Source organism: Lepidochelys kempii, chromosome 11 (genome assembly GCF_965140265.1).
Source record: "Lepidochelys kempii isolate rLepKem1 chromosome 11, rLepKem1.hap2, whole genome shotgun sequence".
Classification (NCBI taxonomy): domain Eukaryota; kingdom Metazoa; phylum Chordata; order Testudines; family Cheloniidae; genus Lepidochelys; species Lepidochelys kempii.
This window is the reverse complement of record NC_133266.1, coordinates 44,492,890-44,508,230: the sequence shown is the minus strand read 5'-3', so window position 1 is coordinate 44,508,230 and position 15,341 is coordinate 44,492,890. Positions and strand designations below refer to the sequence as shown.

The window sequence follows — 15,341 nt, the reverse complement described above, 5'->3', positions numbered from 1 at the left end:
ACGCTGCCTGCCGCCCACGCCGTGCCCTCGGAAAGTTATTCCCCGCTGCGAGCGGGGCCAAACCGGTCCATGGGCTGGCTTCGCACCGCGCGGGGGTGGGCAGGAGCCGGCGTCATGCAAGGGGGAGATGCGCTGCTAGACAGTGGCGGAGGCCAGGGAGGGTAGCGCGGGCTGAGAGTCGCTAGAGGCAGGGAGCCCGCTGCACAGGTGCCAAAACGGGGTGTGGGTGGCACACTTGTGTAACTGCTGGATGGTCCAGCTCACCACCCCTTTCCCTGGGTGTGGTGCTAAAGGCAGCCCAGTGACTAGATACAGCCACTCTTCTCGAGCTGATACAATGCAGTGCCCTGCCAAAGGAGATATTCTTCAGTGGGAAAAAAAGGTACACATCCACCCTCCTAAAAAATTTCATGTGTGGTTGTTGGTGGTTAAAATAATTGAGAGTTTGTGTAGGTGTAAAATGTCTGCAATGAGTCTCAGAGCAGCTCCCAGATGTATCCTAGTTGCTGTTCTGTGAGCCTGAATGGTGCTTCATTTTCTGTAATCCACTGCACATATCATTTCTCTCCATTTATTTATTTATCTAAACGTTATGGTTTTATGGCTTATTCTTAGCACACCATCATTTATCTTGATTAACACTGTGCAGATGAATGTTATTTAATGTATTATTTAATATTAAATACTCAGCTCTCTAAGTGGTGCTTTTCAGCAGTAGATCTCACAGCACTTTTACAAAGTCTCAGGGCCCAATCTGGTAGGTAGATTGCATGTAAGAGGAGGGGGATCAGCCACCTGGAGGATCCCACCAGGCTTTAGGCAGGAGCTGGGCCCCAGGACTAAGGTGGCTTTGTGTATGCTCACCAGCATAAAGTTAGGTACCCAGGGAATTTAGGCATCTACAGGATTAGGGGGAAGCTCGGTGGGGGTTTTGAGGATCTCAGTTTTTGATTTGGGCACATAAAGTAGTAAACAGGCACCTAAATCCCTTTGTGGATCTAGCTTCTAAAATTATTTTCAGAAGCATTTGAGCAGGTTAGGTGCCTAAGTCCCATTGAAATTAATGGGTTAGGTATCTAGCCTTGTTAAGCGCTTTTGAAAATTCCATAGGCACCTGTCTGCATTTTTAGACATCTAAATAGCTCTGGAAGTCTGGGCCTTTGTTCCTAGCTGTATGATCTTGCCTATGGCTGTATTAAAAACATTTTGTTTGAATGGGCACAGCTTACCAAACAATATAGATCACTCTGTATGACTGCCCTGTCATCATTTACCTCTCTTCCAATCTTTATATCATCTGCAAATTTTATCAGCAGTGATTTTGTATTTACTTTCAAGTGATAGATAAAAATATTGAATAGCATCAGGCCTAGTACTCATCCCTGTGGAACCTCACTAGAAAACACTCCCACTAGACTACCAAGTCATTATCACTCTCTCTCTGGCTGAATGCATTTTTAATTATTTATACACAGTGGAACAGCTTTAACAGGAGATACAAAGACCTAATTCAAAACATCCCATAGCCCAGTAGTTAGGGCATTCATCTTAGAGACAAGAAACTCATGTTCAAATTCCTTCTCAGATGGTGGGGGAAATTGAACTAGGATCTCTTGCATCCCATGTGAATTCTATAACTGCTGAGCTAAAGGATATTTCTGTCTCCTTCCACATTTTGTGTGCTGTTAGGTATGCACCACCACTGTTGTTTCAAGAAACCACTTAGATATTTGACTCCAGGAGAGGTTTCCTAACTGTGAATCTCAAGAAGCAATAGGACACCTAACTCCCTAAGAGGGGGAGGGTTAGGCCACACCCCTCTCCTCACCATCTGCTACTGGCTAGTTTAGGCAGCTCTCTACCTAATCTGCTGGGTTTTGTGGATCCCATTCTCAGGTGCTTATCTCTTTGAATCCATTCTGGTAGGGAGCCCAGGTATCTGCCTGCGGGTTTGTTGATTCCACTGTGTGTTTAGGCACCTAAAATGTAGGTGCTGCAATGCTTACTATTACACAGCCTAACTCCTTTTGTGGAGTAGGACCTGAATGCTTCATAATTTTTAATGTATTTATGCTCACTACACCCCAGTGAAGTAGGGAAGTCCTATTAGCCCCATTTTATAGCTAGGAAACTGAGGTAAAGAGAAACTATGGAACTTGCCTAAAATCACAAAAAATCTGTAGCAAAGCAAAGGTCTGGCATAGCAAAGAGGAGCTACTTAAATTTGATCTACACTCAAACACGGAGCGTACACCACACAAACCACAACAGACTTGCAAATTTTATCACCATTTCACCCTTGTCCTGAGGATTTCTTCTAAGATACTGCCTTAACTTACCCCTCACTATGCCTCAGAGACCACTATAATGTATGCCACAGGAGTGTTGTCAATCCCCATGGCCAGAGGACCCTCTAATGCACCTCTGCTGACACAACCTACAGAACTTGGTGCTGAAATAAGGCATAATTGATCCATCAAGGTACACATGCTCCTCTTGTCACATCACAGTGATAGGTCTGCCAACCTGCTCTCACTAATCCTTCCATCATTCAATACAACTACACTCAACATAGTGAATGCAGCTGGAGTGCATGCAGATAAATTCTGAATTTCAAATCTGTGGAACACAACACACCACAAACTAAGGCAGTCTTGGTTTCCTCTGGTCTACTTATTATAGCAATGCTGTTCCTAAACCACTCCCACTGGCTCTTGCCAGCGCCAGGGAACAGAGGTTAAAATTTAATTCAGAATTAATGTCACAAGGATTAAGGAATGTGAAAGGCGAGATGCAGCAGATTCTGTCAGATTTTGCTACTCCTATATCTACGAAGAAGGGGATGCATTTTTATGGGGATACAAAAAACAAACAAACCAACACACACACACACACACACAGAAACCCCAACACTACAGTGTCAGTTAGTAGCAAATCCTGATCGAATGTACTTTCTGACTCTATCCTGCTACAGACACCTCCGGCTCTTGTCAGGGACCAGCAGAAAATTACCAGACCATGTCCTGCATCTGGACAGCAGCACAATGCAAAGTCCAGGCCCACTTCTGCTCCAGCTATAGCCCTGTCCTACATTCATAGGGCCTGGCAGAATGGTCTCTGCAGTATCATCTAGTCCAGTCTAATGGTAGGAGTCCTGCCACTTCCTCCTGTCAGGGAGATTCCCCAGTGCCCTCCCTACATACTCCCTCTCTCACGCCTCTTGTCTTTTATTGCCCTAGATACCCCTGCTGGCTGCTCCATAATGGCTGACTGTTTACAAAAGAGGGAGGAGATCCTTTTGTTGGCTTGAGATACCTGGAGAGTGTATTGCAGCACGAGTAACAGCAGCTTCTTCCTGCCTACCCACAGGGATTTCTTTACCATCATGGGTGCTGGCAATGTGCTCTGGCAGGAATGAGGACTAACAGGCACATATTTACCCTGTGAAAGATACACACTTCCCTTCCTCTGGAGCTGCTATATAGAAGCTTTAAAATAGACGTAATGGATTTCCCTACTGACTGGGTTGCAGGTGGGTATGGTTGGGAAGAAGCTGGGAATGAGAGACAAAGTGTGTTTTGGGGGGGCTTAGTGCAATCTGCCCCACTCCCCAGTTCTAGTAGAGGCAGGCGCTGGCGTCAAAAAAAATCTAACAGACTTTAATACAACATCCATCACTCATTGAGATGCTCCCTATGCTACGTATTTTGGTTTCCCCTCTTCATCCCATGGGCTGAGGATGATGGATAGCATTCCGCCTCCTCAGAACAAAACTTTAGTGTCATAGGGAGATGGCTACAGGTCCTGTTGCCCAGGGGCACGAATTCTCAGGACAGAACTCTGGGGGGTGGGGGGGAGAAGGGCTCCTAAGAGCTTAGTAGGAGCCAATAGCATCACTACATCTCCTACAGGCAGCTGGGCAGAGAAGACACTACTTTCCAAGTGTCGTTAACGGCGACACCTGGCGACGCGGATGGTAGGTTCCAGTCTCTAAGGCCCGCCCCCGGGCCCATGGGTGCACCAATCAGCAGGCGGAGTGCTGAATTATGCGGTCTGTGATTGGATGATTCTATTGTGACGCACACTCCTTCCCCCGGAACGGGCAGAGAGTGCGAAGTGGCTGCGGGGTTAGTTATTGGGGCTGTTCCCGCCAGTGAGAGCGGCGAGGGGTGGGCTCATCTGCGGGTGGGAGGTACCGGGGGAGTGGGCTCATGCAGCGGGGCGGGGTGGCCACTCCTGAGGCCGCGGCTCGCTGCGGGCTGTAGCGTAGGCGGGGACTGGGCGGGTGCGGGCAAGGGCAAGGGCAAGGAAGCTTTGGAAAGGGATCCACCTGTCAGCTCTGAGGCGGAGGCCCAGCTGCGCCCGGGGTGCGGGATCTTGGTGGAACAGGAACCCTAGGGAGCATCCATAGGCACCTCCCTGTGCTCTGCGTGCGAGGGACTTCCTGTGGGGTCTCCCTTGCAGGACTTTGCGGGGGGGGAAGAGATTACCTATACTTCAGGGACTGGCGCCCAATGTTTTCCTGCCACATGCTAGTGCTCCAGGGCTTAACATCCCATGAAAAGGGATCACTGTAATCATTGCGCAGCTTGATACATCTCTCCAGCAGGAAAATCTTCCTACCATGCAGTCAGAAGTTTACTTAATTCCTTCCAGTTACCGCTATTTCCACCTCGTGGTACTAACTTATATAACCCCACCCCCGCCCCCTTTAAGTTTACACCTTTCACATAGTTGGTTGTGTTTCTCACCTCTTTCCTGCCCTTGTTCAGCCACATGATGCATCATTTTTAAAACGTTTTCAGCATAATTGTTCATATAATTTTAATGGGAACTTCCTTACTTGCAGAACATAAAGAGCACACTTAAAGTCCTACATAAACTCTTCAGCCATAACATAGTAAAAATCATACATGTGCTGCTTGTTTGCAAATGAAATTGTTTAGAATTCAACTTACTTTTACCCTATATTTAAGTACCAGTGATGTGCTCAACATACAGTCCTTCCCCTGAAGAGCTAGTCAACTAAAGTGTGGGGAATCACGCTTTATTCTCTTTTAAAATTTTAATTAAGCATTTTTAAAAGTCTATACTGATTTTCTGGCTATAGAAACAATTACAAGTAGACTAGTGATGAAATATGATTTGACATGTATACATGACTCTTCTTTCCCTCCCATTCTGCTTAATTGTGAATTGCCTATTGTGTTCTGTAATTTTTAACTTTCTATCTAGGTGTCAGCCTCAGTTTAATTTAAACTAGGATGGTAATTAAGACTGATATTTTATTCTTGTTTATGTACAGTTTTGGGACCCTTTAAAGACAAGATTTCTTATCATTCTGGTTTCAGCTGGAATGTAACCTTATCTATCGGGGACTCAAGTAATCAGTTTCTGGACTGAAGGTAAAGGCTGCCAGTCACTTAATCAGCTGTTATAGTTCCCAGCTCTGTCAAACTGAGGTGTTTCCAGCTGTGGTGATTATTCAAAGAGTTTTTTTATATTAAAAAAATAAGTAGGGGAATTATGGTAGGGATTAGATTAATGACTCAGAAGAGAGTCCCCTTAACTTCCGTAATGTCTGTGCATGAGCAGAACCTGAGGTACCTTCCCTGTATGTGCCAGCTATGTCACTTTGATGTTCCTTTGAAACACTGGCATATCAGAGGAGAGCTACTGCTTTCCATTGCAAACAACATGGAAGTTAAATTGTGCTGGATTAAAATGGGTTAGAGTCAGAAGAATTAGTATAAACATATTGTGTGGTCAGGGTGGTTAAAAAAATCCATTTTAAAATGGATTCTTTGTTTAAAAGTTGGATTTTATTTAAGTTACAGGTTTGTTTTTAAAAATAAATTTAAATAAAATTAAATTTGAAATTGACAGCCTGTGTTAAGGCCTACGCTTACTACAGTCTACTAAATAATATTAAGCAGTATATATGTGCTGCCAAGTTTTAAAGAAAGTTAAACCACTGAACTGGTAGAAGTCACCAGCTAAGCATCTGGAACAAGATCTTGCTGAAGTGCTAAATTAGCTTCTGACAGCAGTAGCCTCTTCTGCAGGTACAGACAGAGTATTTTTTTCACTTAAGTAGTTCTGGTCAATGACTAGTTCATTCAAAGTTAAGAAATCAAATGGGAGTTGGAGGGGAAAAAGGCAAGAAAGTTTGTTTTCCTCTGAAAAAGACTAGGTGTGAAGATGAGATCTACTAGTCTAAAATCTTGAACAATCACTTAAATTCACAACTGAGATATATTTTCTTTGTTTAATAAATCAGTTTTAAGTGCAAGATATATTTTTGTATCCAGGACGTTTAAGATAGTTTTATTTAGTAAGACAATTGTTGTTTGTGTATTTAACAGAATTTGCATTTACATCCAAAGAGAGCTTGACGGGGTGGGGGGAAAAGGTCACAAGTAAAAAAAAAGTGTGTATATAGACACATTTTCTAACAGTGTAAAAATTAAGAATCTGAATAACAGTTATACAATTGCTTGTGTGTGTGTGTGTATATATATATATATATATATATATATATGTAGAGTATCTTCCTGCTTAGCAAAAAAATAAATAAAATAGAAAGCTCCACATTTAGTGTAAAGGCTGTATTTAGTTGCAAATCAATATTCTTTGTTACCAATCAATGAGAATCAACCTCTCTTTCAAAAAATAACAAAGGTACAAATGAAAAGAAAATTATTCTTGGTTTTCTGCTTGGTGAATTCAAGTCATAATTAAAAATCAGCAATTTAAATTATTTTGATTTAAATCAATCCACTGTGTGTGGTTCTGTATTCTCTTAAAATTACTTCAATTACAGATTTCTTCAGTTCACATGTCAAAAAGTTACTTTTTCTAACTGCCAATGCTACAGACTCAATGTGGGAGAAAACAGAACAAAAACCCACAGCTTGTTTTTAAATCTTGTATATAATCACCAGTAACAGTTTCCACAATTAATTAATTCCACAATTAGCTGACAATTTTCCTGCTGTATGAGACAAAATAAAATGGTTTGCTCATTCATAGTTATAGTAGCTTTCTAGTGCCTACTGTAGTCAGTTTCCTTTTCTTAGTAAAGTAAATTAAGTACGACTTAAAAGCAGGGAACAGATGCCTTGAATAAGGCCCATCTCTGCATAATCATGTTGAGGTTTTCAAACGCACTAACTCTGCTGTTTCATGATTTCTGTGTGTATATAAAGTCTGCTGCAGTTTCCACGGTAAACATCTGATGAAGTGAGCTGTAGCTCACGAAAGCTCATGCTCAAATAAATTGGTTAGTCTCTAAGGTGCCACAAGTACTCCTTTTCTTTTTGCGAATACAGACTAACACGGCTGTTCCTCTGAAATCTGCTTCTACTGTAATCAATGGCAAAACTGGTTGACTTTGGTAGGAGCAGGGTTAGGCCAGAGTTAGTGCTTTTGAAAAAAAAAAAAGAAAATTTAAACCTTAACTCTGATTGGCATCTCTTGTAAGTTTGAACTTCATTGTGTTTCTTAATTTATTTTTTGTATGTTTGCACTTGAAACTGAACAGTCCTCCTGTTACAGGTGGAAAAAGGAAAGTTGGTAGGTAGGTAAAGACCAAAACAGAGGGCCACATTGTGCCCTGATGATCCACAAGTGACTGGGGACTTTTCTGTACATGAGTCTTCCCCTATTTATCAGCATCTTCTATGGTACCTTCCCTTTGGAAACTTTGGAGAGCCCTGGAGGATTGTGGATCCATTTATGGGATAGCAGGATGTTAGGCTGGCTCCTCTATTCCAAGCCTGCAGAGTAATACAATATAAGCAGTTTGGGAGATCTGCACAGAAACTAGTATAGTTGTAAAACCTGCCCTCCCTCCCTCAATGTAAGATGTCAAAGAAAATTTCATGGGGAAACTCTCATGAAGTCTTTTTGCTACTATATAGGTTTGAGATTTGGACCAATATTTTTAAGGGTGGTCAAACAAGCATTCTACAGAGAAATCATACACATCCAGATTCCCACACTCTAGTCTGTTTCCAAGTTTGGAACTCCAATTCTCAGATTTTTGACACTCTGAGGCATTTGCAGTTGGGAAAGAATATCTCCCCTTCATTCCTTTCCAACTGTCACGACCTCAACTCCATCTAGAACATCTTCAGTCAGTTCCTTTCTGACTGGTTAGTGAAGGTGCTCCCTGCAGGAGATGCTTACTTGATTGCTATCGCTGTTCCAGCTCTTTCTAGGATGCAGCCTTCCTTTAGGAAGCTCCATCATATCCATCTTTAGTTATGCAAAGTACTTGACCTCTCCGCTTCAGTTTCCCCTTCTTTAAAATGAGGACAATTACATGGAGCCTTTTGTTTCAGATTTTAGTGGCAACCGCTTTTGAAGCCTTTTTTCCACTTTTGAAGTAAGTCTGGGATTTGAAACAGCTATTCCAAAGTTTGTCGGCTTTTGGAAGTTTGGAACAATTGTCTCCTACAAGCGTTCTACCTGTGGTGGTTTAGTATAGTGACCATGTCCTGAGCAAACTTGTTGGTCTGTCAGGACTGAGAACAATTGCCTTGCCCAAGTGGTTGTTGGGTTAGGCTTGCATTGCTAGGCTTTTAATATTTGTCCTCTTTTCAGGGGTTCATCTGTGTGGAAAGAGTCCCTCAGTCTGTGCCTCACCACATAGCACTTGAGTAGCCCCAGGCAATTCTGATGGTAGATGACTAGCCCTTGGGCAGTGGTTTTCAGACTGCAGGTTGTTACTCAGTACTGGGTCACAGAATGTAAGGCAGTGGGCATTGAAAGTCCTATCAGTGGTGCTGCTCGGCTAAGGCACGCTAGTCCCTATCTGTTCTCACACCGTGCTGTGCCCCAGAAGCAGCCAGCAGCAGGTCTAGCTCCTAAGCGGGGGGTCATGGGGCTCTGTGCGCTGCCCCGCCCCGAGCACTGTCTCTGCACTCCCATTGGCCAGGAACCATTGCTTCCAGGGCGCAGTGCGGTCTGCGGTGCCAGAACAGGCAGGAAACCTGCCTTTGTACCCCTGCTGCACCACTGACCGGGAGCTGCCAGAGGTAAGCCCGCGCCCCATCCGCATGCCCCAATCCCCTTCCCCAGCCCTGAGCCCCACCCCAACCCAGTGCCCCTTCCTTCATCCCAAACCCATCATCCTCAGCCCCACCCCAGAACCTGCACCCCCAGCCCAGAGCCCTGATCCCCTCCTGCACCCCAACCCCCCACCCCATTACTGAGCCCCCCCAAACCTGGAACCCCCTCCTGCATCCCAAACCCTTCATCCCCAGCCCCACCCTCACCCCAGAGCCTGTACCCCCAGCCCAGAGCCCTGACCCCCTCCTGGACCCCAATCCCCTGCCCCAGTCCTGAGCCCTACTCAGGACTCTGATTCTTTATCTGTCAAGACGAGATCTAATATTGAATATCCCATGTTAGATGCAATACTTTTTGAGTTGATGTAATATTTAGAAATTCCAAGCATGTGTTAGTACTGGCACAATTAGACCTCCAGCATGCGTCACTCAAACTGGAGTCCCCCATGATCAAACAGCTTTTTCCCCCCTACACATTATAGTTCAGCTCTTTACATACCTTACTTGTCACCCTGTTTCCTACGGTGATTTGGTGGTCTGTAACAGACACCAGCTAATACACCATCTAGTGCTTTATTGATTAGCACATTGATCCATAAGTATTCCTGGAAACAACTCCAGTTCTGGCCAGAGTTAAGGCATATTCTTCTATGCGTGGCAGAACCTGTATCAACCATTGTGCTCTTTTATCCACTTGGATGTGGAGTTTTTGTTGCACAAAGGATATATGTGGTATTCCTGTGCGGTATTCTTCCAGTAGAAGGCAGCTGTGACTCTGCCACTTATCAGATTGAGAGGTTTTCTAGGCAGCTGCTCAGGTTGCTGGGTAAGTCTACACTAATAGAGGATATATTCCTGTAACTTGAGATAGGATGTCTCTGTGTAAATATCTGCCAAAGTCTCTAATAGAAGAGGTCAGAACAAACAATGAAAATAATCCATAAAATCCAGTCAAGTAGGGTTTCTTTTTTTGTGGACACTTGGATCAATCTGTGATTCTGTTACAGAGGTTGGTTTACAAATGGGGCATCTCCCTGCATCAGAAGGTGAGAGTTTCTTTTTCACAGGCAGATTTCTGGCAGTTTCAGGGGGAGGTTTCTTGCCCCTTTTATTTCTAACACAGTTGCCATGTTTCATGTAAACCCACTTTTATACTCTGCTGAATATGTGTCACCTCTCTGTGGTTTCCTTATAGATCTGGTCTATTTTAGAGAGAAAAAAACAAAACAAAAAACTTTCAACCACTATATGGGCTAGTTAAAGATGGTACATTGTCTCTGTACCTATAGTAAAATGTTCTTTTGGCCATTTTGATGCCAGAAGCATCAGTCTTGAGACCTTTGTCATTTAGAAGGAAATCTTTTTAAATTTTTATATAAAGGGATTGTTTTGATTGTTGGTGACATCAATTAACCTACAGACGCTACTAATTAGATCGTTCATTCATTATTTGTGGTCATTGAATTTGTAAAAGATTAGGAAACATAGGTTAAAATCTTCAACACCTCTTTCTGCTCTTTGTTAGGTAAGCGGTCTATATTGGTGTAACAAGGCTCCAGCTAGGGAAATGTTCTTGGGCAGGCACAGTGGAGATAGTTGTAAAGCTGTCTTCCAAGAACCCTGGTGTAAGGGGTATGCTAGGATGGGAGGGATGCATCAGCAGTGGGCCACAATACTGCAGATATTCTGGGCAGAACTTTGACCCTAGGATCATCTCGGAGGGTACTAAGAGGTGTCTTAGAGCCACCTTAGCCCCCTTACTTCTGGCTGCAAGTTTTGTGTTGCACCTTGAAGAGAGGTAGCACAGAATCTCAGCTATAATGGGTTTAGCTGGCTATACTAGAGTTTATTAAAAATAAAAAAAACAAACCTGTTCACAGAATGGGCAAATGACATAAAGGACTTGAAAAACTTTCATATTCTTACACTTTTCTGAGAGCCTCTCTCCTACTTTGCGAGACAGAAGTAAAAGTGGGGTAATGATGGTAAATGTAACCAAAGGTAATCTTTTCAAAAATATTGTACAATTTCACTTTTCTGTTTTGCTTTGTCACAGACCAAAATGGGTGATGTTGAAAAAGGCAAGAAGCTCTTTGTTCAGAAATGCTCTCAGTGCCACACAGTTGAAAAAGGGGGGCCGCACAAGACTGGACCAAATCTTTGGGGTCTGTTTGGTCGCAAAACAGGACAAGCTGCAGGATTCTCTTACTCAGATTCAAACAAGAACAAAGGTAAAAACAAAAAGGTGACATGGGGTGGGGTGCAGGACTGGAATCATAAAGAAGAAAGATTAATTCCATTCTTGCTATATCTTAAAAATCTTTACAAAACTACCCTCATAGCTGTTAAATGACAGTATTGCAAGATGAACCTGAGCCACATCTTCAGAAGCAAAGTGCTTTTTAACTGAAATTTTAGTATCCTTTTCCAGCACATCTCAGTTTTTTTTATATCTGGCTATTTACATCCTTTCCAGGATTTTACATTAAAATCTGCCCTCTGACAGTGCCTATTTCTTGGAGTGATGCTGGTCCTTTAGTCTGATCTTGCTTCAGTTGGTCACTGCTCTCTACTGGCATTGCATTGGTGTATAGTCTCTTCACTTATTGGCACTGGACTAATTTTAGCCCTCTGATTATTATATGCTGACATGTCCATGTGTACTGTTTTAATACAGATGATCTTGAAAGTAAAGGTGTGTTTAAAAGTACTGTTACATAAATGAACACCATTGTATCTAATTTGGGTCAAGGTATTAATTGCAAATATTATTCTTAGTTTAAGTTCTTTGATTCTTCAGTTTTACTGGGATCCCACCGGGGGAGGGATTCAGTCTTATACTGGGATCTTAATTATAGAGATCTATTCCTACAAAGAAATCATGTATTTCAGTGTTAGTGTCTGTTTTGAAAGTGCTCATGTGAGCTAATAGTGCAAGGGATTACTACAATAAAGTACATTTAGACATCCTGATGATGGCTTATGACTAGGACATAATACGTCAACCATATTAGTCAATTTATCTCCTGAAGAGGTCAGACATAAGTGGTGCTGCTATTACTAATCTTTCTGTAGCCTTCAGTACTGTTGACCATAATCTGTCATTGATATGCCCGTGAGAATTAAAGGTGGAAGCTAACACTGAAGCTGTTTCATCTTGTGAGTAGTTCCATTCCCTGCTCTAGCACTCATTGGCATTAGACCAAGGCACTACAGGGGTTCACCTCTAGCACTCCTGTTGATTATATCTTTGAGCCTGTTTCAGTACAACTTATCACATCTAGTCCAGACCCTGCTGAGGTAACAAAAGTCCAAAACAAGAGTTCACACAAACAAAAGGTTCTTCCACCCTGCTTAGGCTTCTCATCAGCCCAGCCTCCATGCTCACTTCCCAGCCCCTTTCATCTACCTTTAAGTCTTTCTGATACCTTCCCTGGAGTCCTTTCATGGTCTCAAAGCCTTCCTCAAGAACCTACCTTACTCCATGTAGGTCCTCCTCTAGGAGTTTTCTCAGCCCTTATGAGGCCTGGTTTCAGGATGTCGCCTGACCCCATTTAATCCTGCCTCTTCTGGTTAAAATGGAGGTAATTATGGCCCAGGAGAGCTGACTGAATAAGGCTGGCTGCCCCAGGCTTCCTGGCCTTTAAAGGGGTGAGCCACCCTGTTACACACCTGTTCCTGTTAAAGAAATTCCAGAGAGTAGCATTGAAACTGCTGTTTCTTTCTGAAGGTTCTCTATTGCCACCCTTCATGTTCAACGTTTATGAACCTACTGTGGGGGGAAATATAGTGTGAGCTAGAGTGTCAGTATGCAGATAATCAGCTCTACATCTTTTTAACAGAATTACAGGTTGCTTTCCCTGTGCTCTGTCAATATCTAGGAGAGACAGACAATAACTAAAGCTAACTGTTTACATATCTGGAGAAGATGGAAGTGCTGCTGACTTGGCAGAGGGAAATGCTTTAAAGAGCTGGCAAAATTTAAAACCATTGTGTGTAATCAACAGTTTCTGTGAACACTTTTGCCAATAAATGGACAATCTCAGGATTAAAAAGAGAGCTTGCTCAACCCTAAGTAAAGATCACATTGATTTAAAACACAAATCTGAATACATTACTGGAAAGCATTGTCTCTACTGGCACTTGAATTATGAAGATAATTTGTATAGATTAAAAGTAGCAAACATTATTCAAAAGTGTTCAGTTTAGCTGAACTGGCTTTAAACATTAATTTTTCCAAGATGCTAAATATAATCTGGATTATTAAAATGAGTCAAAAGTAAATACAGTATGTACCAGTTGTGTGTTTAATGTGAAATGTGTTCAAGCAATAATGAAAACTGGATTTAATTTATCATTAATTCTCATTCTTTTTTCCTCCTTTGAATTTAGAACATAAACTGAGTAGCTTACTTTCAGAGCTGCATACCCTAGATTTTGAGATCTTGAATATTCTTGATATACTTAGCTATCTGTGGAGTCAAGTGGTATGACATTAATAAAATGTAAGCAATTCTTCATTATTGTTTAAACTTTCCAGGTGTTGTCTGGAATGAAAATACACTGATGGAGTATTTGGAGAACCCTAAGAAATATATTCCTGGAACTAAAATGATTTTTGCTGGCATTAAAAAGAAGAATGAGAGAGCAGATGTTATTGCATACTTGAAAAAGGCAACATCTTCATGAAGTGTTCTTACAACTACCGTGATGTCAGAAAGTGTTTCAAAATTTGAATCTCTCTTGTATCAGTATTCATGTTTCAGTAGTCTGTTAATATTTGTTTATTAGGTACTGGTCTTAGCATCTGAAAATATGAGTCTTTATTTGATTTTTGCTAAGCCTACTACCAAAACAAATTAAGGGTAAGCACTATGTAAACTATTTCTATGATGGTAAAGGTGTGGGTATGGCTCCATACAGATATTTCAAAAGAAAAATACTATTCCCTTTTCCAAGGAGCTTCCAACTGAAGGGTCCAGTCCTGGAATTATATATACATAACTGGAATTATACATACATGTAACTTTACATTGAAATCAATGTGACTGTTCAAGTTAGTACAGTTACTCACACGTGTAAGTGGTTGTAGCAATGGACCCTAATACTTCTTCCTTGAAGATTTTACTTAGGCAAAATTCTCAACAAAATCAGTGGGGGCTCAGCATTTTGCAGGATTCAGCCCTAATTTAAAAGAGCAAGGGTTGACAAACAATGGAACTGAACTACGGAGAAAAAGCCAGTCAGCTTTATATCAAGATGTTAGTATAAAAGTGAAGCTCAAGGGATTGGAACAGCTACAGTTTGATCTGTAAATAATTTCAAAACTTTAGCTCACTCCTTGTATTAGCGTTTCTTTATGTGTTAAAAGGACAAACTGTCGACCAATCAGCAATCTCTTCATTACAGTTATAGTTTTTTTTCACTCCACGTGTTCACTCCATGAGTCAAATATATTAAGGTATCCAGCCCCCTTACTATAAAGAAACAAATAAGGTCTGACATAGCTCAAATGATGGTAATAATAGCAGGAATAATTTCACCTTTAGTTCATACTCACAACTGTTCTGGTAGCCTATAGAAAATGTAATGGTTTAGCCTGGGCCTGGGAAGACAGGATTACTACATGAGCCGATACCTTACTTGGGTATTTTAGAGAATTCAAGAATTATACGTGCATGGAAACTGATCTGCCTTTCTCACTTCATTAAGGCACTTCAGGCTCAGGCTGTGAGGGTCTCATTTATGCTGTACCATACCTATTCTAGGGCTATAAATCTTGCACCTTTCAAATGGCGAACCTTGAAAATGAGGTTGGAGTGGGGATTGAGGAAATTAACAGTAGAGCGTACATCTTTAATAGTGAAATCTGCATCTATTTTATATCTTTTTATTAGACAAACTGCTTAGCTGTACTGCTGAGAGTACTAAGTCTTCCCAGGGTTCTGTAAATACTGAGGTGTTAACTTACATTATTGTTAAAGGCAGTACTTTCATGTGTTTGGCCACTGATGATTTGTGCAGAATATATCCCAATAACATTAAAGATGTTAGTAAAAAGAAAACTTATAAAATATATTGAACATCTAAATTTAATTTTAAATCCTTTCATTTTTTACAAAACTAGTTAAGCACTACAGTGTAACCATCGTATATATATTAAGTACTACAGTGATTGATGCAAGAGAAAAACCATCTTGGTGGTTATCTCAAACTTTTCCAGAGTAACAGCCGTGTTAGTCTGTATTCGAAAAAGAAAAGGAGTAC

The 15,341-nt window shown here is 41.7% G+C and overlaps 1 protein-coding gene across 7 annotated transcripts; it reads left to right on the top strand.

Moving 5' to 3' along the window:
• Positions 1-49: 49 nt before the first annotated feature.
• Positions 50-14,456, top strand: LOC140895683 (cytochrome c iso-1/iso-2). 7 transcript variants are annotated; one of them, XM_073305990.1, is made up of 5 exons: positions 50-382; positions 3,370-3,532; positions 5,306-5,405; positions 11,131-11,305; positions 13,615-14,456. In XM_073305990.1, exons 4-5 carry the CDS (start codon positions 11,137-11,139, stop codon positions 13,761-13,763), a joined length of 318 nt encoding a protein of 105 aa, XP_073162091.1. In that variant the 5' UTR covers positions 50-382; positions 3,370-3,532; positions 5,306-5,405; positions 11,131-11,136; the 3' UTR covers positions 13,764-14,456. The 7 variants fall into 7 exon arrangements, with proteins under 7 accessions (XP_073162091.1, XP_073162089.1, XP_073162094.1 ...); XM_073305988.1 differs by having other exon boundaries at positions 3,240-3,532; XM_073305989.1 differs by lacking the exon at positions 50-382 and adding an exon at positions 3,080-3,145 and having other exon boundaries at positions 3,240-3,532.
• The last annotated feature ends 885 nt before the right edge of the window (positions 14,457-15,341 follow it).

What these genes read in the sequence shown, in the direction of transcription:
- LOC140895683 (XM_073305993.1), top strand. Translation starts at nt 11,137, where the DNA reads ATGGGTGATGTTGAAAAAGGCAAGAAGCTCTTTGTTCAGAAATGCTCT. An exon ending in AGATTCAAACAAGAACAAAG is followed by an intron (nt 11,306 to 13,614) that starts GTAAAAACAAAA and finishes TAAACTTTCCAG; the next exon opens with GTGTTGTCTGGAATGAAAAT.